The sequence below is a fragment of the Glandiceps talaboti genome, chromosome 2 (assembly GCF_964340395.1).
Source record: "Glandiceps talaboti chromosome 2, keGlaTala1.1, whole genome shotgun sequence".
Lineage (NCBI taxonomy): Eukaryota > Metazoa > Hemichordata > Enteropneusta > Spengelidae > Glandiceps > Glandiceps talaboti.
The window spans coordinates 28,593,536-28,620,787 of record NC_135550.1 but is presented as its reverse complement, the minus strand read 5'-3'; the positions used below and the strand labels follow the sequence as shown (position 1 = coordinate 28,620,787).

General features: G+C 34.5%; 1 protein-coding gene across 1 annotated transcript; it reads left to right on the top strand.

Moving 5' to 3' along the window:
* Nucleotides 1-123: 123 nt before the first annotated feature.
* LOC144446371 (WD repeat-containing protein 81-like) lies at nucleotides 124-25,314 on the top strand. Its single transcript, XM_078136120.1, has 27 exons — nucleotides 124-228; nucleotides 1,371-1,540; nucleotides 2,155-2,323; nucleotides 3,151-4,224; nucleotides 4,820-4,986; nucleotides 5,038-5,083; nucleotides 5,536-5,649; nucleotides 5,884-6,014; nucleotides 6,779-6,953; nucleotides 7,271-7,449; nucleotides 7,930-9,341; nucleotides 9,979-10,127; nucleotides 11,154-11,273; nucleotides 11,656-11,932; nucleotides 12,404-12,568; nucleotides 14,211-14,334; nucleotides 14,908-15,047; nucleotides 16,203-16,256; nucleotides 17,144-17,297; nucleotides 17,995-18,062; nucleotides 18,694-18,753; nucleotides 18,998-19,221; nucleotides 20,056-20,245; nucleotides 20,703-20,842; nucleotides 22,667-22,763; nucleotides 22,991-23,091; nucleotides 23,552-25,314. Exons 1-27 carry the CDS (start codon nucleotides 124-126, stop codon nucleotides 23,675-23,677), a joined length of 5,931 nt encoding a protein of 1,976 aa, XP_077992246.1. The 3' UTR covers nucleotides 23,678-25,314.
* The last annotated feature ends 1,938 nt before the right edge of the window (nucleotides 25,315-27,252 follow it).

Below are 27,252 nucleotides of genomic sequence, written 5' to 3'. Positions count from 1 at the left end.
TAGCTGTATTTTCGATTTGTAACGTTTAGCTGGGGATACAACAGCGAAGTAAATGACGCATATGTTTGCAAATATGGCTATATCGTCAATGTCGGTATAAATTGTGGCAAAGTGAGTCGAAATATGGAAGGAAATGTGGCGAAAGTGTCGTCTGAGCTTGGCCTTGAACGGAAGTATTTGCAAAGCGTCACGTTAGATGCTAACGGATATGCATCCATCGCAGCATTGGTAAGTATTAACAATGAACACAAAGTCATAGAGACAAACATTGCAGTGGGATGTGAAATGAGCACTGTGAATACCTACCACTGTAGGTTGGTGTTGATATTTGTGTGTTGGGGGGTGTGTGTGTGGGGGGGGGGGGTAACATCATAGCATGGGTTGAGAGTACGAGTGGACACGGTCTCATCTCACTCACAGTTCAGTGGGTTATGCATGTGATGTGAGTGTTATTCATTCAGTTTTAAAAGTTTCATTACTAATAATCAGATCAAAATAATAGTACTCCACCTGGTTGACATTGACATGAAAGCTTGTGAGTTATCCAACCTGTGCCACTTTATATATAATATAGCATTATTGGATGGGATATTGATTTTAATACATTGAATGAAGAAATGAACGAAAGTTTCACAACTACAAAAAGTGGGAGACACTTATATACCTGTAGATGCAGTAGTGTAGGAAATAATAATTATTGGAAAGATATATGGTTATGTGACAAATTAAAATTTTATTTTGGACCCATGAAATAGGAGGAAAGGTGGAGCTAATTTTGTGTTAGCTGCATTTAACTCAGATATGTAATGTGACCCATTATACACCATGCAACCTCTCTAAAACAGAGTTATAAAAATGAGCAAATCTGGCTTTAGAAGAGGCCTTTTGGGGCAAGGTATTCTGGGAAACAAAGTTAGAGCTCCTAATCCAAAACAGTACCCACAGCATTATATAGGGTTAAAGAGATAAAGGAGCTCATCACTTTGCTTGTTTCCCAGAATGCATTGTTTTTGTTCAAGGCATCTTCTAAGCCAGATTTGCAAATTTCCAACTCTATTTCAGAGAGGCTGTATGTTGCAGGGTTGGAGAAAATGACCTAATTATTGACTTATACTACATATTTATATTTCTCAAGACTGAACATGATATCCCCTGTATAGACTAATTCTGTATTTCACTGTATATGTGACACCAGTACATTGACTTTCTTGATCATATCTATGCTAACTATAGAATGATATCAAAATGACACGTATTCACCTTAAAGTTCTGGTTGAATGATTGGTCTTCAACAAAGATGAATAATAAAAGTATTCTGTAGGTCACATGATATTAATTCGTATGTGAATGTATGTACATGTTTGTACCAGGTGGAAGACAGTTGGCTGTTTCAGTTGAAGACCAATGGTAAAATCACTACCTCAAAGTCTGCATTAGCATTTAGTTCAGTAGAGTATATACCACCACTAGGAAAAGCTAAATATCCATGGAGACATGTTGTAATCAATGTTGTTTCTAAAGATGCATGGAAATCACATGGGTAAGTATGTAATTCTTGTCTTTTATATATATATATATATATATATATATATATATATATATATGTGTGTATTGGTAAAAATCTATATTTTCATTTAATTATTTTCATTAACTTCAATCATAGTCTATGCTTATATATATATATATATATTATATAAGCATAGACTATAACTGAAGTTAATGAAAATGATGTAATGAAAATATAGATTTTTACCAATACACATAATTTTTTTTGAATTGTTCAATGTGTTTGATCACTCTCTTATACTCTATAGTTGGATTGTTATATTTTATGACAAATGAGTTATTTGATTCATCATTAATTTGGTACATGAGTGACTTTCATGTATGTACCTAAAATATTTCCCATAAAGTTGTTGTTTTATACAGAGAGCAGCCAGCATTATAGTTCAGTTATCCTACAAAGCAGAAACTCTGAAAAATTTAATGTACAGTGTACAATAATTTAAAAGTTACAGGTACTGTGGTTCCAATACATCCACTCCAAACTTTGTTCAACATTAGTTATCCAGCTCAGTAATACATCTGGTTTACTCACTGGATGTACAAGACTTTGCTACTACAATGTAATAATATATAAACTTTACTTTATAGTATTGACCAGTATAGCAGTGAAAAGTTGCAATCATCAGCTGTAACTGAACTAAATTTCATGTCAACAATGGCTAGTATTTCACAACACAATTTTACAAGCCTATGGAAGACCACACAAAATAGTTACCAGACATTACAGCATGCAGATAGATCAAAAACAGATTCACAGGTAATTTTTACAGATCTTCAAATGTTTTATAACGTGTGTGTTTTATCTGTTGCTGTCTCAAAGTTGCACACATTGTAAAAATACAATTGAATGGAATTCATAGGGTTTAGTCAACCCAAATTATTAATAGAAATTGCATCAGATTGGCTTTGATCTATCATTCAGATATTATTCCAGTGTTTTACCAACTCCTCACAAAACAACATAATTAACGAAATCGAGATATTGGCATCAAGATCCAAACTGTATCACTCTGGCTCATTTCACATTTCTCTTCCGAGACATGTGATAACAACCCATTGTAATACACAACTGATAACACTGAGGAGATGAGATGTAGGTAAAATTTGAGGTTTTGCTTCCAAAAGAAATGTTAGTGGGAATTTTCATCTTGAATAATATTATCTACTTTATTATTTATGATGTATTTGAAACTGTTTACCTGCACTGGTGAGTCTTCATCACAGTGATATAACCCTTGGCAGTTCTTATCAAATGTCAGTTAGTGTGGCTAAATGATGAATCCTAATGAACTATATGAAAACATTAATTTTATTGTTTTATTACCTTCACTGATGATGTATGTTTGTCCATATCTCTCTCTCTCTCTCTCTCTCTCTCTCTCTCTCTCTCTCTCTCTCTCTCTCTCTCTCTCTCTCTCTCTCTCTCTCTCTCTCTCTCTCTCTCTCTCTCTCTCTCTCTCTCTCTCTCTCTCTCTCTCTCTCTCTCTCTCTCTCTCTCTCTCTCTCTCTCTCTCTCTCTCTCTCTCTCTCTCTCTCTCTCTCTCTCTCTCTCTCTCTCTCTCTATATATCTTTCTCTTGACTAGGATTCAACAACCAGTTTGAAAGTTCTTATAGAAAGACTATATGGATGTAAAGTTGTCTGTCTTGTTAAAGAAACATCTGCTGAAGTGAAGACCAATACACCACCAGTCCACAGACAACTCCAGCCTTTCTCAAGTCATGCCAATTTATTGCCAGTATTTTGTGCAATTGAATCCAAAACTAGTTTCTATATCATACAACCATACCAAGAACATTCTCTTCACCACGCTGTAACATTTAGTCCAGCTATGCTGGCAAACTCTCATGCCAAGCCACTTTTCTTGATTTATCAAATTCTACAAGTTATGCTACACTGCCATAAACAAGGCCTGTCTTTGGGAGAAGTAAATTTAAAAGACTTTAGTCTTGATGGGAAACTTTGGTTACAAGTTACAGGACCAAATTTGAATCAGGTCAAGGAGGCTGATATACAAACTACAGATAATCATCAAGAGGAAAAAGACTGGAAATGTGAGTTAAAAGATCTGCCAGGAATTGTCCAGCAATGGGTACAGGGTGAACTTAGTAACTTTGACTATCTAATGGTTTTAAATAACCTAACTGGCAGAGTACCAGGAAATCCCAATCACCATCCTATATTACCATGGGTCACAGATTTCAACTCTCCCACCTCCAACTATAGAGATTTGACAAAGAGTAAATGTAGGCTGAATAAAGGTGAAGATCAGTTAGATATCACCTTTGAGGCTGCCGTGGATGGACACACTGTACCTCACCATTTTACTGACTTACTATCAGATATCACATATCATGTGTATTTTGCCAGAAGAACTCCAAAATCAGTACTATGTACACATGTCAGGTCAGCATGGGTACCCAATGAATATCCATGGAGTATACAGAGAATCCAGGAATGGACACCTGAAGAATGTGTTCCTGAATTCTACACCGATCCAATTGTGTTTCAGTCCATACACTCAGACTTACCAGATTTGGAAGTGCCACCATGGTGTAATTCTGTAGAAGACTTCCTAACACAACACAGAGCTGTGCTGGAGAGTGAACCTGTGTCAAAACAGTTACATCATTGGATTGATTTGACATTTGGTTACAAGGTAACATTATTTACTCTCTACATTTCTTTTCCATTGACTTACAGGAGATCATTTCCCTTAACAAGAAAAATATTTGCTTATGAATGAATGAATGAATGAATGAATGGATGGATGGATGGATGGATGGATGAATGAATGAATGAATGAATGAATGAATGAATGAATGAATGAATGAATGAATGAAGTGAGGGATGGATGGATGGATGAATGAATGAATGGAGAGAAGGAGGGAATGAATGGATGGATTGATGATTCATGGGTGCAGCTCCATCTATACTTGCTTCTTAACTTGTACAAATAAAAAATGATTCTATTCATGTGGAATTGTGTGTGCAACACCCTACTACTTCAATTTTGAAATTGGTAGACTAAGTCATTTCTCCAAATTTTACAATAATTGGCGTCAGCTTGCCTCATAATCTTGATATTATTGTTTGTATTTCCAATTCTTTAGATTTGGTTATGTCATAATTGACATAGTTAAATTTTCTGTGAATATTTGTGTAGACATCATAATAACCTATTTCATGATTTATGCTGTTATTCCAAACTTCATTTTACACATAATTGATAAATTTCATATCATTTCTTACAGTTGAGTGGTAGTGCTGCAGTGAAAGCCAAGAATGTATGCTTACAGTTAGTTGATCAACACACTAAGCCAACAACACACGGTGTACTTCAACTATTTGACAAACCCCATCCTATCAAAATCACCACTTCCAAGTTTACTGCTAAGGAAGCCCCACAAATATCTAGAGTGCCTTTGCCAAGCCAAGACATATCCAGACCCAAAGTGCCCAATGTGACTAGTAATAGCAATGTGTCTGCACCAAGTTCACAGGCTCCTAAAGCTGAGGTGAGACATGTCTTTAGATGTTAAATTTAGGGTCAATGATTACTATTGAAGAATGTTTCTCTCCTTTATATCTAAATACTTGAAATAACAGTAAAGTTGTAATAATGATACATCATATAGCAGTGTAATGTTGACTTAAATATTTTTAAGAAATACACAACTTCACCAGTTTTGTATATTTTGACACTCACAGGAAGTGTTAAATTTACAACAAGGCAAATATATCCCATAGTGACCATCCTCCAACTGCAAGGGGTCGGTCAGGCTTTGATACACATCTCTGTTGCCAGTCGACTCTCTTAGTCTCTGATGGGTATTAGTGATAACAGAGAAACCATTTGATGATCAGTCAAGACCCTTAACTAATTGTAACTCATTCATCAAACCATAGCCAATGTGTAGTAGTTGTCTTTGACAAAACTGAATCATGATGTGCTTGTTTTGTTTGTCAGACTTGTGGACCAACATCAAGTGAAGAATCTCAAAGTAGAGACAATGAAAATGATGACGTCATTGATAGCGCACTACCTGTATGGCAAGATGACATAGACAATTTAGAGACACAGGTACATGTGTAGGATGAATTATCTATATCGTGATTGTTTGACTTTTAATGAGTTTAAAGTTTGTTTCTACACTGTGTATGTATATCTGGATTAATAAGTTGATACCATAAGTTATTGACATCTGCAAAGGATATCTCTTTGAGAAATTAAAATCTCTTAAAAGTAATGTATCCTTTGAATGTGCAGTCACAATAAAACACTTTGACCAGTAAGTAACAGTAATTATTTTAACAGACTGAGGAAGAGATTGCAGTTTCTGCCAGCAACAAGCTTGAGGTTGCTAGTAATGATGTTTATGTACCGGATGACACTGACTTTGTATCACAGAAGAATCCTATCAAACGACTTTCAGTTCCATTCTTCAGGTAAGATATTATAAAATATGAAATACAGTCTTATGTCTTTTGTGTACTCTATGTTGGAGAAATATTTTTACAGTTTAATGGTGTACATTGTTAATTCCTTGAGGCACATTTACATTCTAAGTAGAACCACATGGATTCTGCTACAGTAACACTTATTTCTCCAGTGTTAAGCACTTACCTTCCTAATTATTTGTGCACAAAATCATTAAAAATGATTTTAAAAATTCACACCCAGAAATAGCTTCACAAATAGTTCGCTTTATTTCTAAAGGTCATATGACAATCTGTAGTTGATAATGACAAAAATGAAATAATGATCATAAATAAAAAATAAAGATCAACTGAACAAAGTACTGGTAATTATCCATATGTGTGATCTGAACATTACATAAAATATGAATCATAACAATATTACTTAGCTATACATTTACACAGTACTGTATATTGAATCTTTGGTCAATTAAAGTATGTAATATTCAGAAACACTCTGTAAAACTAGTGCTGTTTTCCTGCAACAGCATTCTTATTCCCTCTTCATACACTCGGACTTACCAGATTTGGAAGTGCCACCCTGGTGTAATTCTGTAGAAGACTTCCTAAAACTCAACACAGAGCTGTGTCAGTCATATTTATTCAATGATGTCTTCAGTGTGGATTGACACTTTCAATTCCATTCAACAATGATGTTTTAGAGTCTGATGCTTTATAAATGTTTTTGGTTGCTCTCACTCTAATTCAATTTTTGATCTTCTTTCCACTTTTAGTAAACCCAGAGGTGATACTGTTCTAGACAATGCTGCAGCCTTAGTGAGGTCACAAGGTCATGACATGGCTCTACCAGACAAATATGATCCACTCCAACAACTTAATCAACTGGAAATGTTGTATGAATTCTGTTCTACTAATATGAAGATTCTACCAAAGCAACCAGACAAACAAGTGAGAAATACAACAGAACATTTTTCTGACAGTAAATTCTTGTTAAATACCAGCTCATATGCAAATCCTTTGCAACAAGTCAGACTTTGTACAGTTGAAATGACCAAAACAAAGTTCAAGGATTGAAATATACTGAAAGTAAAGTTAAGGGAGAACTGATAGCAGGGTGTAAAGAAATGATCAACACTTGTTGAATATTGTAAAAACCCATTTTACAGATTGTGAAAAAATCACTGATGTACATAGAAAATTATTGACAATTGTGGTAAAATGGTCTTTATTGTTTATCTGGAGTTTCTTGTTGATTGTCTTTACAGAGGCATAAAGAAGATGTGTGTGAATGTTTGGTTGCTAAGGATATGTATATTATGGGATGTTTAATAGCAGAGATGTTGATAGCTGACAAGTTAAGGATGCAAAATCCACAAGCTTCTCTATGGGAAAGATATCAAGTTGTACATAAAGTCTGTCAAGCCAATCTTCATCTGTTACCAAGGTAACTAAACTGTTTGTGACTTCAAACCTACACTGGCTGCAATATGTACATTTTTTTTATCAAGCAACCAAAGATGCATTCACTAAAAATGGTTGATTGTGCCTATTAGAGTTATCTGTAAATAATTTAGTGACAGGTCTAAATCTTGAGCAAAAGCTTGGTTTGAATCCAGTCATGTTAGTTTGACTTGTCTTGATGCCTTTATATGGTAGTGCTCATTAGATATTCAATATCAAGACACAAGCCACAGTTTCAGTGACAGCAATCACCACACATTCTTTTACGACATGTCTCATGAATGATTACACTTTGTATATAAGTTCAACATGTTCTGGTTGAGGGAAGCACTAACACCACTAACGTAACAACACAATTAAATATCAGTAAAGTAACATGATAACTTAAAAATATTATGATGAAAACTGTAGCATTGACAGGACTTTGATATGACCATTTCAAGTCTTTTCATTTCCTTCACAGACCAATTCGGTATGCATTGACGGATATCCTTCAACTTGACAGACCTCCTGATGAGAGTTTTTCCTATCCTATGACATCTGATGAGGAAAAGTTACCCCCACCAACACCTTCCCAATTACTCAATCCATACACATCTGTCTTCCCTTTCCCAAGATATTTCCCATCACTGTACGACTTTTTATCTAAACTCCATCAACTGTCAGCAGACCTACCAAAAGATGAGGCTGCCATGGAAACAACTCAGCTAGCTTTACAGTATATTCCCAAGCTATTAAGTAGAATGAGTCAAGAAGGAAAGGAGTTGTTGCTACCTCACATTGTGGCACTGTTTGAAGATTATAATACTGCACCTTTCACAACTCTCTATCTGTTCAGTAAGGTGTCAAAACACTTAGGACCTGCCATGACAATTACAAACATTTTACCAGCAATGAAGAAACTCTATGAGGCTGATCAGTATGCAACACCTGTATGTCTGCTGTTATATCATAAAAGTTTTTTGTCTCAGCTACTAACCAGGATTGGACTTAAAGCACTGCTTGTTCACATCTTGGATTTCCTTGTAGAGGCTGCTGCTGGGAGGAAAATGTGTCCTGTGTTTGATGGCATGGAGAAAGAGGAAGAAAAGGTTGGAAGTTTGAGCAGATGCGTATCCATTGGAGAGGATGCTTTGAAAGCCTTTGGAGATGATGATGATGATAATGATGCTGATGATGATGACGAAGAAGATGATGAGACAGTTGCTTTAGAGATAGATGATGAAGACTCTGATAGCAGGAGTGGAGAGATTGGCAGTGGAAGACAAAGTGACAGCAGTTTGGATCACAGTTATTCAAAAGATGATGATGACAGCAGTAGTGCTGGGAAGACAAGTCTATCAAAGGATGATGACACAAATAGCACAGAAGGAGTAACTATTTTGATTGAGAGAGGGGATGAAGAAGATGACCGCCCATGGGAAGATGAAAATCTAATGAACAGAAGTGATGAACAAGATGGTACTAGTACAGATAGTACAGGACAAGATGTAGTGAAAGAAGATGATTACAATGATAGCAATGATAAGGACAATGGTACTAGTGATGAAATAAGAATGATGAAAGTTACCGATAGTGATGAAGTTGATAAAATTAGCATTGAAACTAACAATGGGGATTCATCAACAGAAAAGAACAAGAAAATGGATGCAGAGTCTTCCAACTCCTTTGACAGAAAGACAGGCATGGTAGCGATGGAAAAACATGGCAGTGACCTTGTATCAGGAATGTGTCTTGCTGATGTTGCTGTGGATAGTATCTGTTGGCTATCTCAGAAACTTGGTCCTTTGTTGACTGCCAAGTATCTGTCAAAACAACTGTTGAGGGCGCTGTCTCTCTGCTACATGGAAGCAGGACAACTTATGTTTGTTAAAGGTAGGAATGGTACCATGTTTAATTATAATGTAATTAATGTGTCAATATATCTTGAATATGACGTTTTTATAATTTATGATGTATTAGTATTATATATATCAAAGCTCATATCAAGTTGTCATAAAACATTTATTGAATTGTAGAACTTACATATTATATTATGATCAGTGTCCTATGCATTTGGCATGTACACCTTTACATGTTACAAAATACTTGGAATTTCATGAGTAAAACTTATAGTTACCTTGAGTAACATTGGCTGTTAAATTTTCAGTTTCACATCATTGTTTTCAAGTTACCACATTGATAGATTATTTAACCCCTAAATGACATTATAACAATAAAAAAGCTTTATATGCATTGTAATAGAATAGAAGTGAAAGTTTCTGACAGGAAAATCTATATGAAAGTCAGCTATACTTGCAGTCACAGAGTATTTTGGTGATTTTGACAACAAAATCTACATGTCTATATTGTGTATGTAAAAATGTATTACATTTATCATAGAGTTATAAATTTGATTATCAAGTAGTGATTTGTGTGTAACCATAGTGTTCATCCACACAACGTATTTGAGTTGTGATTTTAGAATCAATCCTTATGATGGGATAATATTTATTTGTTTTCCCATTGCCAGACAAACCTGATGCCAGTCATATGTACAACAGTGCTGAAGTTGTTGGTGATAGTGCCACTGTTCCTGTATTACAGTGTCTAGCAGATATCGCTGTCAGATATGGTCAACCATTTATACTAGATCAGTACATTCCATTCATCAAGCAAGTGGTGAGTACGATATCGAGTGGAAGGAAAGAGAAATAAAGAGTTGTAATATTCAGGTACTCGTAAACAAAATATGATAAGTGGCAAACTTTGACCTTAGTAGTTGTAAATAATTAACATGTATTGATTGTATGGAATGTTGTCAATATAATTGACAACATAGTAATTGCATGGAATGTTGTAATCTAATCAAGTTGGATCTCCTTTAATTGAAAATCTTTTGAAAATTGAAGCAAGATGCCCCCAAGTAATATATAAGTGGTGATTTTTGGGGAAAATTGTTAAAATTCATTGATCCCTATGACCAAACTACTCTTAAGCCATGCCCACGATGCCATGATTGTACCCTGATCACCGGGGTGTGTATATGATTATGTGTTACAGTTTGTAGAGATTGCATAGTGCAATGATTTTGTGTTTGTTGATTTTCAACAGTTTATGTGACATTTAATTGTTGATATTCAAACAAATAAACTACATATTAGCATTATCTTATCAGATTTTAAGTTGTCATGCATACAACTAAAACTTTCTTTATTGAATTAGTTGTACAAAGATTAACACACTATTTGATTGGCTAACCAATTATCAGTGAAAAAGCAGTGATACAGTTATGTTTCCTAAAGAGTCTTCAAAATATAGGGGTTAGAAATATACCAGATTTGCATTATGTTCCATACTCATTGTATAGTGGTATTCCTGTGACGGTGTTAGTATTTATGACAGTCAGGCTTCTAAATCACCACCAGGTTCTCTACTCTGTCAGTCAGGTTCTCTACTCTGTCCATCAGGCTTCTAAATCACCACCAGGTTCTCTACTCTGTCAGTCAGGTTCTCTACTCTGTCAGTCAGGCTTCTAAATCACCACCAGGTTCTCTACTCTGTCAGTCAGGTTCTCTACTCTGTCAGTCAGGCTTCTAAATCACCACCAGGTTCTCTACTCTGTCAGTCGAGCTTCTAAATCACCACATTCTAATACAGAAAGATTATTGTCAGTAGATTTATTTTCTTACTCTATTTTGTTTTTAGGTGTTATCTGGACACACAAGAGTCAACACAAAAGTTGAAGCTGGCTTGATAGCATCCATGGTACTCCTCAAATATATGCTGGTCTACCTGTCAGATGCCGTATTAATGAGAAGTCTCAAGGTGATCATATTTTATGGCAATAATTGTATTTGAATAGAATAGTATTAACATGTGAAAGTGTGAAAACTGATAGGATGTATTATGCAATTTTAACTAAAGAATTAAATAATAATGGAATAATCAACAATTGTGTTGTTAATTTTAGAAATTCTTTACTCTTTCCCCTATCCAATCAATTCTGCCATGGTGCATGTGCATGTAGTTCTGGTAAATTGACAGGAAATGAAGAAACAAAACACAACTGTTATCAAATCTCAGCAATTGAAATATAAAAAATTCTTTTTCAATGCTAGGGATTTACAGGAAAATTTTGAAGTGACTATTTCCACAAGACTGGAAGTAAATTTGCCATTAATCTGTTAATGTGTTTTGTTTAATACAGAGTTTCTTTCAGAACATCTTGCATCCCTTAATAAGCATACTATCATCAAAGTATATTGGTTTTCCTGGAGGTGGCCATGCCAGGGCAGTTCTGTGTCACAAAATGGTTGATGTCATAACTATGATAACATTCAGAATTGGACGTGAAATGGCAAGAGAACACATGACAACTCTTCTACAACAATTTTTTGGCTGTTTTGATGTAATACATGGTTCAGACAAAGACCCACCTCAGTCAGAGAGTCCATCAAATAAAGCTGCCAGACAAATACAGAAAGGTACAATATTTTCTTCTCCTAGTATTAATGGTAATGTTCTATTCAATAATAGCAGAGAAGCCATAGGTTTTTAGAAAATAAATGAAAAAAATTGCTCACATTTGGTTTTTTTCTTCAAATAAAATGAAGACATGCCAAATAAATCATTTTTGTGAAAATTATGGTTATTCTGCTTGGAATTATCAAAAATCATTTGACTGTTAGGTGAAAAAGAATAGTGTGATCACTAGACATTGTACAGCCTAATAGTAACTGTGTGAGAATTCATGGAAATAAAGTAAGCCAACACAATAAGTTTTTAACATATGGATATTTCCATAGAGCAATCTTAAAAATGATAACAAAGCATTTACAGAACAGTATTGTACAATTTGTAAGCATTGTAAGTAAAATGTTTATTCTGTTAGTATAATAATAACAGTTTCAGTAGACCCAGGGACAAATGAGACAAATGATGTTACTTTTTTACAGCTGAGGTGGAGAGACAAGCCAGTTTTGTTGGTAGTTTTGATAGTGATAGCAGTATGTATTGTGAAATAAGAATGGATAGTTCAACCAATACTTACACCATTGGTACACCTACCAGACTCAAAGATATGAAGGGTGATGAGGATCAACTTAATCATTTCAAAAGAGGTGAGAAATCAAATTCTATTGTACATTTCATTTCTCTTACCTGTACAAGTCAGAGGTCAAATTCTATTGTCATCATGTCTCCACATAGAGGTTAAAGGGTCATTTCATTGTTCAGGACTCAATGTGTCCACTGACCTGTGACTTGTGATGTCAGTTTGTTAGCCGTACAAATCAAACACAGATATACCTTCACCAGTTGTCTGGTTTTCTTCTCTGCATAATCAGCATTTGGCATATGAGAAATAGCCCTCAAACCTAAATCATTTAGTTTTCAAGAGTGGACTCATAAATGTGTACATGCAATAAATGTTAGCAATAAATGTTATGTTCTGAAGTGTACCATAGTAAATCTTCCAGTATAAATGGGTATATACAGGGACATCCTAGATCAGATACTTGCCACAATAAATTCTGGCAAGTGAGAATATCAGTCAGATTATCCAATAATAAAGATGTGTGAATTTTGTTATTAACTTTCACATCAACTGTGTTTGACCTGTGTTATTGTTTTTTGTTTATATGCCAGACAAGTATCTTTTCAAAAGACAAAGCATTGTATAAAGTGAAATACAATAAACAGAACTTGATTCTTAATAATGTTGGGTTCTTATATAGCGCTTTCCCACACCGTGCTCAAAGCGCTTTACAATTATTACCCCTGGATCAGATCAGAACAGCACAACGGCCCTTTAGTCTTCCTCAACTCCCCAGGGAGCATACAATCCATTGCAGCCATTTCAGCGCATAGGATTAAAGCCTTCACATTGCAACCTACATCCTACCAGGTCCCCAATTATAGAGCTGGGTTGACTGAAGCACAGTCGTGGTTCAAATCTTGCCCAAGGACTTTAGCCACTCAGAAACAATAGCAGGCAGCGACAGGGCTCGAACCTGCAACCTGTAGATTCCAAGCCGGTCACGCTAACCATTCACCCATCATGACTCCACAGATTTAATCAGATTTTAATCCAGATTGTTAAGAATGTTACATTCTGGTTGAGAAGAGATAAGATTGCAAAGAACACCAGTAACACTGTGATTGTATTATGAAAGTAGTGATTTATTCTGGTTAATACATTCTGACTTATCAGTTAGTAAGGTATATCACCATATTGCTGACATGAAGAATCAAACATCTTGTTAAAATGAAACAAATGTTCAATAGAAACAATTATAAGTAAAACAGGATACAAGCTATTTTGCTTTTCACACAAAATGTTTTCAGAAATAAGAACTGTGCTGGAAGCACTTTAACATTATTACCCCTGGCATAGATCTACAGCAGCGGAACGGCCCTTTATACTTCCTCAACTCCCTGGGGAGTTTACAATCCATTCAGCCTCTGTAAGTGCTTAGGATTAAAGAATTCACATTACAACCTCTATCCTACTAGGTCCCCAATTAATTATACAGCTGGGTTGACTGAAGAACAATCGTAGTTCAAATCTTGCCCATAGGCAAGGTCTTTAGCCATTCAGAAAGGAATGGCAATGACAAGGCTCGAACCTGCAACCTGTAGATTCTAAGCTGGCCACTCTAACCATTCAAACATCATGATTACATATTAATAAAAAAAATGATGATTTGACAGGTTCATTGAACTTTAATAATGATTATAAAATTATCATGCTACCTGTCGTAGGTGATATGTTTGAAGGCTTAGAACTAGGGACGCCCAGTGAAGCTGTTTTGGAAGAACTTAAATATGTCTTTACACCAGAAATGGCATATACAATTTATATACCACTATGTCGACTAGTTGGAAGGTAGGTATAGTACATTGTATCGTAGACTGTAATCATTGTAATAGATGGGAGAAATGTTGTCATTTATAAAATCAAATCAACAGCTTTGTAAAGATAACATTAAGTGGATATTACAAGTGAGTTCTTCTGTAAAATATTTCATCCTTTGTGAAGTTTATAAGTAAAGTGAGTGATAAGGTAACAAATTGATAGAATAACCTCATAGTGATAGACCCTTATGGTAATTATACGAAGAATGTTTGATATACAGTGACCTCATAACAATAGTACCAGTAAAGTGATTGTTTACTATAAGTGTTTGACATGTCTATTTTGGTATCTCTAGAATTATAAAAGATGAACTTTCTTTAAATAACAAATACCAGGATTTCAGGACAATAGTAACAGGCTATGTTGCCTCAATGACTCAATGTCCTTGAACTAGCCTGAAATGTTATGTATCATGAAACTGATCAACCATATCTAAGTCAACAACTTACACCTTCATGAAAAATCATCCATGGCAGTATGTAGACCTTCACAGTATGTTTTCATTGATTCAGTATTTATTACTAATTCCTGATCTTTTACCAGTATACACATGGAGAAAGTCCTACTAAACCATGAATTAATATGGAAATTGTCAAGTTCATATGAAGTTGCATTGGCAGCACAAACAGTGGAGAGTGAAATACATGTTTGGTCAAATGGTGAAGAAAATAATACTTTAGAAGGTATGTATGTTGTTAGTGTACAATACCAGGTTCCATTAGTTATCCAAACTAGTACACATTAAAGCTGGATAGAAGTAATGTAAACAATATACTATATTGTGACATAGGTGTATGTGAATTATTTGTGCCATGGGTTTTATGGGGTCAAAGGCTAAATAATGATAATGGTACATGTATTAAAATAATATTTTTTTTATAATGGAAGCATGTTGAATAATGATGAAATATACAGTGAAAGTTGATTTCTGTGTACATTTTGTATACCTTTGTGATGATGGACCTAGTTAAAAATGTTTGCTAAATCTTTGACTTTGATCTTCATCTTCAAGGTCAAATAGTAAAATGTTCAATAACTTTAGAATCAAGAGACCACATTGTTAGAGATAATAATAATAATGATAATAATAATAATAATTTCTTGTTTAAAGAACACTACACAAACATGTCTCAGCGGTCTGAACATTACAAAATGAGAAAGACTAGCAAAAGAGCAACAACAACAAAAATCTAGCATAAGAACACAATGAATAGTTTAAAAGCGTCTCTAAAAACAAAATCAGATTTAAAAATTAGCAATCAATTTAAAAACATCAGCATTGTCGGAAAATATACGTTTTAAGACTCTTCTTGAAAGGTGCAAATTTCTCAAGTAGTCGAAGCTCAAGCGGTAAACCTGTTCAGACATTCCCTTTTGACCTCAATTGGCCTGCATCTTTAAGGTCGAATTTCAATTTGTACAATAACTTTACCATACAGCAAACAAGTTGTCTGTCTGGTATCAAGGCTTGTTTTCTTTTGAAATGTGTCACAAAACGACAGATATTAAAACATTGACATTATGTACATGAAGTCTGCTACATGCAACGTGTATGTGAATGTTTATAGGAAAACAATTTACAAACACAAAATCATCTGTCTTTCACTTCCTACTTTTCTGTAATGCATCTGTAGTCTGTTGAGTGACTGCCATGAATAGAGTCGCTGTTCATACAAAAGTGATTGATTGCTTGCTTGGCTTTGCCTTGTAGGTTCTTTTCTGAAATATTAACATTTTCATGTCCTTGTAACATTCATGTTTGTTCTGGAAAGGAAAGATAGAGTTTTAGGGAAAAACAATGATTTTATGGTATAATTCACGACAAATAACTTTTCCAGATCATCAAGTGGGCAGGCAGACATTTTGGTTCATTGACACTGAACCATCAGCAGGTATAGGACAAACTGAATTCCAAAATATTTGTGGTGTTTTTTCTTTTTCTTATGTCTTGATTTCATTTTGCTTTCCTCCTCATATCTTTTTTTTTTGAAAACACAATATTTAATGACATGTATTTCAGCACTTCATTTGTGGATACTTTTCACAACATTTTAGCATGCTGCATAGCCATAGCAGTATGCTCTTCTTTTCTTTCAAACATAGCACAAGAATTTCTAAAGAACAAAATATTGTGTTTTGTTTTGGTGTGTTTTCTGTGACTTTGCATGATCAAAAGATTGTAAAACAATAGATGTTTGAGAGAGACTTTTCCAACATCTATTAGTATGATAATCCTGATAGCTGTCTTTTTTTTTTGATTAAATACGATAGATAGTATTCACAAAAAAGTGTTGCTACTGTTAAAATGAGTACCGTCTGTCTGTCAGTCCTTTTTAAAGCATGTACACCCACCCCTCCTTTGTGTTCAGTTCAATTTTATATAAAAGATGAAAACTGGGTGGTAGAACCACTTGAACATGAGTTCAGCATTGTTAGTGGTTTTGTAAGGCATGTGCAACCAAATCTGCCTATCCTTAATTATTTTCAATTATTTAACTGCAAAATATTTGTATGTTATGAATTATGATGTATATCCTTGACCCTGTAACCATGGTGTGTGCATGGAAGGAGCCAAACATTTAGCCATGTTTCAAGTCAATAAATCCTGGAAATATGCAAGTTAGAGAGTTGGTCATCTCAGTTGACAAGTAGTAACATTGCTTTCACATCACAAAGTAGAAAGATTTGAAGGATGAAATGTCATTGTAGATAAAATTTGACAAATTTGTCATTTCTTAAACCTAAATGTAATTCTCTTCTTACAACCCACACACTCCAGCATCAGCCAGTGAAGATATTGTCAGTGGACAGTTTGGTAGTAATGTTGCAATGGTTGGAAACAGAATTGACATAGCTATGCAACAAGAGCAGCAAGAACAACAGAGTAAACCACAAATCCAGCCAAAATTTGAAGAGACTCTGAAGACAATGAGGTAAAATGACATCAATGTTGAACCTAATCCAGTGGTAGTTAGATGACTGTCCGTCAATGTTGAACCTAATCCAGTGGTAGTTAGATGACTGTCCATCAATGTTGAACCTAATCCAGTGGTAGTTAGATGACTGTCCGTCAATGTTGAACCTAATCCAGTGGTAGTTAGATGACTGTCCATCAATGTTGAACCTAATCCAGTGGTAGTTAGATGACTGTCCGTCAATGTTGAACCTAATCCAGTGGTAGTTAGATGACTGTCCGTCAATGTTGAACCTAATCCAGTAGTAGTTAGATGACTGTCCGTCAATGTTGAACCTAATCCAGTGGTAGTTAGATGACTGTCCGTCAATGTTGAACCTAATCCAGTGGTAATTAGATGACTGTCCATCAATGTTGAACCTAGTCCAGTAGTAGTTAGATGACTGTTCAATCTCAATGGTTGTATTTTCCTTGAGATTATCAGGTGGATCAAATTTATCATAACTTATTGCCCCTGTTGCCTGCTAACATATTGAGAAGACTTTCACCGGGTATGTTACTGTGAAGAGTGTATTTTTGGGGATTAAACATTTGGAATTGGGATTGACATTCTTGCAGATGTGTATGATTATATTTAAAATGCTTAGATTCACTGTGGCATTGTAGCTGACCATAAGAAGTACTGATATCCATTACAATTGTGTTCATTGTTTCAGTGATAAACTGGGGAAGAGTGAGAGAACTTTACAAGGCAACTGGTTGAGTTGCTGGGAACATTCACTAGGTAATACAACATCATATGTAAAGTTAATACTCTGTAAGTAATTTTGATGACAATTGGATTGTGACAGGCATACACCATCTCCAGTATTACAGAAATAGTGCAGTAAGAAATAAATGATATCGGTAGCTTAAAATGTTTGTATGGCAAGATATTGAATCATTTCTCTGTAAATGATGAATTAATTATGACTATCAAAGGTTTTTGTCAGACTTTAACTGTTTAACATTTGGTAAGAATAGATGGCATCAACACAAACACAACAAAATATTATTTGATAGATTGTCATATCTTTCCAAATCTCTGATAATTGCCGTGACATTTCCTCTAAAAGTATGATATTTGAAACAAATTGTATCATTTTGTATGTCATTGTAAGTAACACTAAATTCAAATAAATTCTTTCTAATTCCTTTATTAAAGTTTGATTTGTATGTAATGAAAGCCTAGTATCTATTTTGATTGTTACAACAGTTTCTCTTGTCCTTCATCATGTTGACCACTGTGACTCAATGTCTCCTACTCGGAGTCTCCTCTAACTCTGTAGATGATACATACATCTTAGGATATTGCCCCCCCTCCCACCCATGTCACATGTCACATGTTTGTCTTTGTTTTTGTTTAATTTTAACAGGTTTGAGTAATCAGTCTACAAGTTTTGATATCCATCAGATAAAGTTAACAACATACCCAGGTAAGAATATTGAAGTTTACTAACAGCATTATGTGTGCACAGTGCACATGAAGCACATGATAAGGATAAAGAACTCTTGGTTTTTTTTACCTTGATGATGAAGTATCTTTGAATTGTGGCATGCTGTAGTATTTCAATCATTACCTAAAACAGTTACTATTTTAAAATCATTTAAAAACTGAAATGATTTAAATAAACTCCCTTTTGAAAGTATTGATATGATGTTTTGTTTTCACCTGTTCAGGTCATACCAACTCTGTGAGGTCACTGTGTATTCTTGATAATGAGACTTCGTTTATGAGTGGTAGTAAGGATAAGACTGTAAAACTGTGGTCCTTGCATAACCATGGTGATGGTACTTCCAGAATAGCCTGTCAATGGACATACGGTCTCCATAAGAAATCTGTCTTTAGTGTCAATTTTATTGAATCAATGAGACTGTGTGCCTCTTGTGATAATAATATACATGTAAGTAGATGTTCTCAGTCCAAATACTATGTTTTAAAAACTGATGTTTCAGCTTTCCTTTTTGTTGATCTGTCTTCTTTGCACTCACTATTACGATGAAATCAAATAATATTATTAATGAACTATATAAGGAAAGAACTATAATGGGCTATGTGTGTGTGTGTGTGTGTGTGTGTATATGTGTACGTGTGTGTGTGTCATAATATTAACTATTCTATTTATAACATGTAGCACTTTGAATGTTTTTCCAAGTATTTTTTCTGAAAACATATAATGTATGTAGAGATCATCATAACATTAGTCTTGGTTAGTCTGTAAGGTATGCCATGATGGGACCCCGGATGGGGCACCCTCACACATTGTCAACCCCTCTCACATAGAGAGAGGAGGCTGGTGAGGGCAGAGCAACATGACGTATCTTGCAGTCTAAATCTTGGTGTACTGTAGGAAACTGTTGTTGTATGCATGGGTTAACAAAAGTATTGGTGGTTTTGAAGAAACTAACTTCAAATTGAATTGAAAGTACTGTTTATCATATTATTATTATTATTTAAAATATCAATACCTTATAGGGGAATAATATTTGTGTCTGGTAAGAACTAATTCATGTATAATTATTTGTTTTGAATAAAATGATTTTTTCCAAATATTTCATGACTTCAAATAAAGAGTTGATAAAGAGTTATGTTCATTCTAAATTTCAACAGATGAATGTCTGATGTCTGATACAGCATTTTACAGCAAATGATACATTTCAGTGTATTTCTAATGTGTCAGTGGTGGAAGAAGTATTTGCACAATGTTTCTTTATATTTTGATTAATTTTATGTTTAGATTTGGGATCCATTTACTGGTAACTGTGTGTTACAATTCACTATGTCAAGAAGTCAAGCTAGTGTATTGACAACAATGCCGGCACCATCACCATTATTGCTAGCTGCTACGACAGATAATTGCCTTCGCGTATTAGATGCCAGAGTTGGCAAATTACAGCAAGAACTCAAAGTCACTTCTGGTCCTTCAGGTAAGTACTACTGTCATATCATTAGGGGAATATTCAATGACTGTTTGTTAAGGCAAGCACTTGTGAAATGACATTCCTAAGCAACATGGTGTATGTAAAGAGAAATATGTCTAGAAAAATAACTTGGTATTGTTCGGTAGTAAAGTAGGTAGAATCTTCTTGAGTTCCCCAGAATCTTTGTTCTGTCCCCTTCAAAATGTCTGTTCATAGTAATGCCCATAGCTCATATTTTAGGGAGAAAAGCGGACATTTTTTTCGATTTCATTTGTAATTGTAATAATAATATATATTTTTTAAAGAATCTGTGTCCATTTTACTAGTTTCCTAAATCCCTGCTTTCAAAGTTCTCACGACTTAGCAAAAGGACAATATTTGGATATTTCAAGTGCGTTGTGTATCTTTGGTTGTCAAAATTTACAAGAACCTTCAAGTTGATATGTTTGTTTATTATTTGTAGGATTGATCCGTTGTCTAGCAGTCAGTAGCAGTGGTAATGTTGTAGCTGTAGGATTTACATCAGGTATACTATCCCTGGTAGACATACGGACAGGTTTGCTGCTGGGAGGATGGAAGGCACATGATGGTGAAATATTACAGGTATCTATCTCATATACAGTGCCAGGAATGCTTTATTTCATTATGATGTACACATACTCAACCATTGCTTATTACTACAGGATTGTCTGTAATGACAGAATGTAATTAGTAAAGTGTTATGTACATAGCACATTATTGAAAATGGTGTTAACAACATCATAAATGCCTCAAGTATTTAATTATTGACATTACAACCCAATAAATGCTTGTAATTAAACTTGAATTACAATTAGTGAAATGGTAAACTCAATGAAGTGAAATCTCTCCAAAAATATTTATCTCTCCAAAAATATTTACATTGATTTTGGTATTTGTAACCTGTATGATACCTATATCAGCTGGCTATTTTATAAATAGTGCAATCCAATGTACTGATTATTTTCTGTTGATAATGTAAACTTGTTTAGATTTAATAGAACATATACAAGTCTTCAAGTGTTAGAAACTCAAATCAAATGTCTACTTCTGACATCCATATACTTCCTTGTTTTCTATACTATGTTTCAGTCCTGTTTTAAAACAGTGTATAAAAGAAACAATACTTTAGCGTTACTTTAGGTCAGACAGGAAGGTTAACATGGTGGAAGTTTGTCACTTCCCTAAGGAGTTATACAGCTGATACAGCTTTTTTTTTTTTTCCATTTTTCATCTGGACTCAAATATACATGATTGTTGTACCTTATACACAACAGTGGAATGTTATGAGTAGAATGTACATTTCTTGGTGGCATTACTATTAAAATAAATAATTTCATATTATTGTCAGAAATTTATAAACTTGGTAAATAATGGTACACTGATAACTGTAACCATGTAAGTGTGTTTGTTATGAATTATTATTAGTCTGGGGGATTTTGGAATTAAAAAAATGGTTGTCAATGAATATTAATAGATTTTATCACAAAGATTATGATACATGTTTCTAACAAGAGTTGGTTTTCAATGGCAGACATGCTGTTACAACTAACAAATTATGTGTGTATTGAAAGAAGGATGTTGGTTACTTTATTCACTAAGATTACAGGAAATAGATGTATAGCTTTACCAATGTCATAATATCATAGGTCCTGACTATAAGATAGTTAAACTATACTTGATGAATTCCACTCTCCGTTCCTTTCAAGTCATCCTTGTGTATTTTGACATCAAATATATCATACCTTGAAATGTGTTATCTCAGATCACACAAATACAAGGAAACATGTCAACAAGGTTACCTCAACTTCCTCTTCCTTCAAATAGCCATTCATTTTGTGTCAATAGTACTAGCGCCAATAAGGAACAATGTTAATTTAACAGACATGCATACTATTACTCCATGTATTTAAGTTATTCTAGTGTGTCGTTGTTTTGACATATTATGAGTTATAGTATTCCAAGTGAAATGTGTGATTCGTGTTGATAAATATAGTATGTGGACTTGTGCATTGTTCATGGCATTAAACAATATATTGAATCATGAAATAGCACAAAGGGTACATGAAATAGAAATAAACATTTACTTCATAGTAGATAATCTGAGATACCAACATGGTGGTAAGAGAAATCTGAAAAATTCAATGATGGATAGCACTAGACTAGACCATTGATTGCAAAACAGACTCACAGTGGTCATAAAACCAACTTCATCTGGGTCAAATTGTACATGGAGTGTAATCGGAGACCTGTGTATATAGTCCGTGACCTTCAGTATTGCCAGTCAAAAAGATTGATGAATGTTAGAAGAGGGAGATGAGCCATGTGTGCTAGTGAAGCTTTGTAACAAGTCCAGGCCGTCTTGTATTATGTATAACCCTATACTTAAATGTTGTCATCTCAATGCAGGTCAAAGGTTATGATAATAGGCAGTTTGTGACATCATCAATCGATCATCATCTTACTGTATGGGGAGAGGATGGAAGTGAAAAAGCCATGCTTAGAGGTAATAACAATCATCATTGTGTATTCTTCTCAATACTTATCAAACTGTTTTATTACACATAAGCACTATTGAATCTAACCTAATGCAAGTGTTATAAATATTAGAGTAGGAAGTTAAGAAATTTCACGTGTCTTTGTTGTCATTGATGTATTCCGGTATGTTTTCCACATACATACATTGCGATGAGTCTGCAGCATTATCACTATCATGATGTTTGATTTCTGTAGGAATAAATGAACCAGTACACTGTATCAACACATACCAAAATCTCCTCTTATCTGCCACAAATTCCAATAAGTTGGCAATACACTCCATTCTTGATGGACAGGTAAGAACTTTATTTTGAAGTTTTTCTTGTTGCCTCAAGATACAGCATGATTATGATTTTTATGAAACTATTTTTATACTCATTTTTTATAGATGTGTGTTTGTATAGTTTATGACAACAGTTAGATGAGAAAGATAAGAAGTATTATTTCCCAGGACTTGTCATTTTTTAGCTGTTTTATAGTAGGAGATTATAAGAGATAACATTACAGTAGACTATAGAGAAGAGGTAAAGAGAAAAATCATGATACACAGTCTTTATTAGTGAGCTTGCATGTCTGTACATTATGTGGCTTTCATTTTCTGTAACAAGTTATCTTTTTGTCGACTGCCATTTTTATGAACATCTCAAAGGTGACATCTTTATTGATTTCTCATGATATTTTAGCAAAAGGTTTGCTACAACAGTACTTTTGGTTTAATACATTTAAGTTATGAGTTTATCTTGGTTTTTTTTACAGATGTCATATTGTAATAAGTTACATTCAGAAGTGTTCAAGGGCATACTGACAACATTTGATGTGTTACCAATGAATAAACTTCTATTACTGGGATCTGACAATGGTAATATCTACCTGATGGCATAAAGTGTTTACAAGTAGCTGCCATTCTAGGGTGAAGAGTTCACTGATGTGGAGAGCTTTAATAGATTGACAATGTAACAAACTTAGTGTTACTTCATAGCTGCTTGAGAAGTCTAGAAATCAGTGAATTGCATTGTATATCTAGAGTATTGTGCCTGTGTTATGCATGTAACCATGACAATGATATAACATGTTATGACTGTATTGACACAATTTATTCAAAGAATGGAAATATGGACCATTGATATTAATCCTCTAGTTTATGTGGTTGTGGGTATTCTCATTCATTTGTCCAGTCATTTATAAGTTATCTTCAATGCAAAGTACTGATTTCATTGTTCAGTTGGTATCTCCCAAGCTATACAAGAAATTCTTCTAATCCATATACTGTTTGGATAGATTTATTGTACAGGTATGGCTACTTTGGTAACGGCCTCCATCTATAAACCTGTAACTGTGTCATAGAGTTGATTTGATCACATTTATGATTATGGAAATATATTGAACCTTTTTAGATGTGTGTATATACGTTGTATATTGTAAATGTCTTTGTTGAGTAAATGTTTAATAATCATCTTCTTTGTAATTTCAACTATTATATGAGAGATTAAGAGGAATCTCATAAACACACTATTCGGTTTGACAAATTGAATAACTGTGCCGCACCAAATAACCTGATATGTACAAATGTCCTCTCAAATAACCTGATATGTACAAGTAACTGTCATCTCAAATAACCTGATGTGTACACGTAACTGTCCTCTCAAATAACCTGATGTGTACAAGTAACTGTCATCTCAAATAACCTGATATGTACAAGTAACTGTCCTCCAAATAACCTGATGTGTACAAGTAACTGTCCTCCAAATAATCTGATGTGTACAAGTAACTGTCCTCCAAATAACCTGATGATGTGTACAAGTAACTGTCCTCTCAAATAACCTGATGTGTACAAATAACTGTCCTCCAAATAATTTGATGTGTACAAGTAACTGTCCTCCAAATAACCTGATGTGTACAGATAACTGTCCTCCAAATAACCTGATATGTACAAGTAACTGTCCTCTCAAATAACCTGATGTGTACAGATAACTGTCCTCCAAATAACCTGATATGTACAAGTAACTGTCCTCCAAATAACCTGATGTGTACAAATAACTGTCCTCCAAATAATTTGATGTGTACAAGTAACTGTCCTCCAAATAACCTGATGTGTACAAATAACTGTCCTCCAAATAACCTGATATGTACAAGTAACTGTCCTCCAAATAACCTGATGTGTACAGATAACTGTCCTCCAAATAACCTGATGTGTACAAGTAACTGTCATCTCAAAAAGTATTAAAGAAATGTTAAAAACGTTCAAATTAAATACAGCATACTATCATTTTCATACTGAAAGCATATCCATACATACATACATATCTTCATAAAGAATGTCATATTTTTATCCTATGTCTCCTCTGAAATGTAAAACAATAGAAAATGGCCTGCAAAGACATTAAATTGAACACATTGGTCATCTAAGATCAAGAGTAGCCATTATTTTCGCAGATTCATATTTGTACATTCCAAAAATTTGTATACATTCATGACTGTCTTGGATATAGACAGTGAAAATCAAATCCAAATGTATTCCTAAACAGTGCAATACACAACTTACAAGTTAAGTATCATGAATGTTAGTAGAGTTAATACTTCTTCTATATTTTGTAAATTTACTTGATGTACCAGTCTCTTCCTATGGGTTCTGATTTCAAAATAAAGGATAATACAAAAGTTTTTAAGAAGATGTTGTTATATGATAATATTTTGATCTTGGTGTACCAGTGACATGGCATTTGAAATGTCAGCATGTATACATTTACATAACCACTTTGAGTTTTCACTAATGGTATATATTTAAAATACATTCAGTAGTTTCCATATACTTTCACATGCTTTTCTTGATTTGATCATGGTTGAAATTTACATTTTCCTCAGCTTCACATACAAAAATAAAGAGAAACTACAAAGGTAGTAATGTTCTTGTAGACCCCTTTCAGTTAAAATTAAAAAAAATAATTCATGCAGATGTTCAGACTAATCAGAAATAAGTTTTCAATATGTTTTAAAAGTTTATTATCTATTATGTGAGGGAAATGTGTGTGTGTGTGTGTGTGTGTGTGTGTGTATGTATGTATGTGCGTGCATGTACACACATGGCACAATCAGTAAAAATAACAAGTAACAACAACAAAATGAGAACAAATAATTCTAGCTCAGTTCCCATCTAACTACAATGCAAAGTCCATGGACCAGACTAACCAGAACGTGAATTGCCATGACCTGTAGAGGGATTAGTAACTGCATCGAACTGTAATTGTAAAATAGCAAATTAATTAATTTATTATTATTCATTGGTGCAGAAAATCACGCCACAGACTTTTCTTTCTCTGATACATTGTCAGCGAAAGTGTTCCAACAGGTGTCATCACTATAAATATTCATAAGTCCAACAAGATATATGTAGCACACATTGTTATTCATTGCACCATGGAGGTATAAGGGGAGATCTTCTCCATGATTGCACTGGCAGCCGTAACCTCGTGCATAAAGTTATTACCGGAGCGAATTCAGTAAGTTTGCGTACCAACCCAGTGACGGTTCCTGACTCGAAACTTGCGGTGTACATGTTCTACTGGAAATTGTACCATGAACAGAGAAAGGCAGCTTACGTTTATTATCCTTCTTTGTGCAGAGTCCATGCTGCAAAAATCCTCTATGATTCGGGCTGAAAAAATACGTACAGTAGAGAAACCTATGTGTTGGAGCAGAGAGTTAGAATCCAGGTATTTTTATTAATTTTTCTTTGTCCTTATACTCAGGCCATGCCCAATGTAAACTTGCGAGTTTGAAAAGTTGGTCTTTCATAAGTTTCAACCAAAAAGCTCCATAATTTAGCTGATTTGACGCTATTAAACGAAAGCATATATTCCTCAACTCCCAACTACTTGAACTAGTAATTACTTGTTTACAAGTAATATCCCCCCCCCCTCTTTAGGAGAAAGAGGACTAGTTTCACGTGATTTTCTACAATATAATATTCTCGATGATGACGTGTCAGGACGATTGTCGTCATTAAAATCATTTTATTGTTGACAGAGAAGGTAGATTCATGGTTACGTAACAGATGGCAGCCAGGGTGATCAATGTTTTGTACAATGGCACTGAAAAAGAGTAAGTTCACACCGAATGCGTGTTCGAACAGACGTGTCTTCGGTTTGCTCTTAAAACATTCAAGTTTGTCTTATGTCCAGTTGTAGAGAGTTTTTGAATACAGTTTCAAACACGGCAACCATATCCATGGGTCATGGTTTGAAACCGAACCCAACTGTATAGGACATAGACTGTCGACAGTCGCTCGCGCCTTTTTTCCCCAAAGTTTTATCTAAACTCCGATCCGGCGCAACACCTTCGCAATACGGCCCTCGAAATCAGTTTGCGATTATACTATTACTAGTGTTGCGCCGGACCGGAGTTTAGATAAAACGTAGGGAAAAAGGCGCGAGCGACTGTCGACAGTCTATATAGGACAC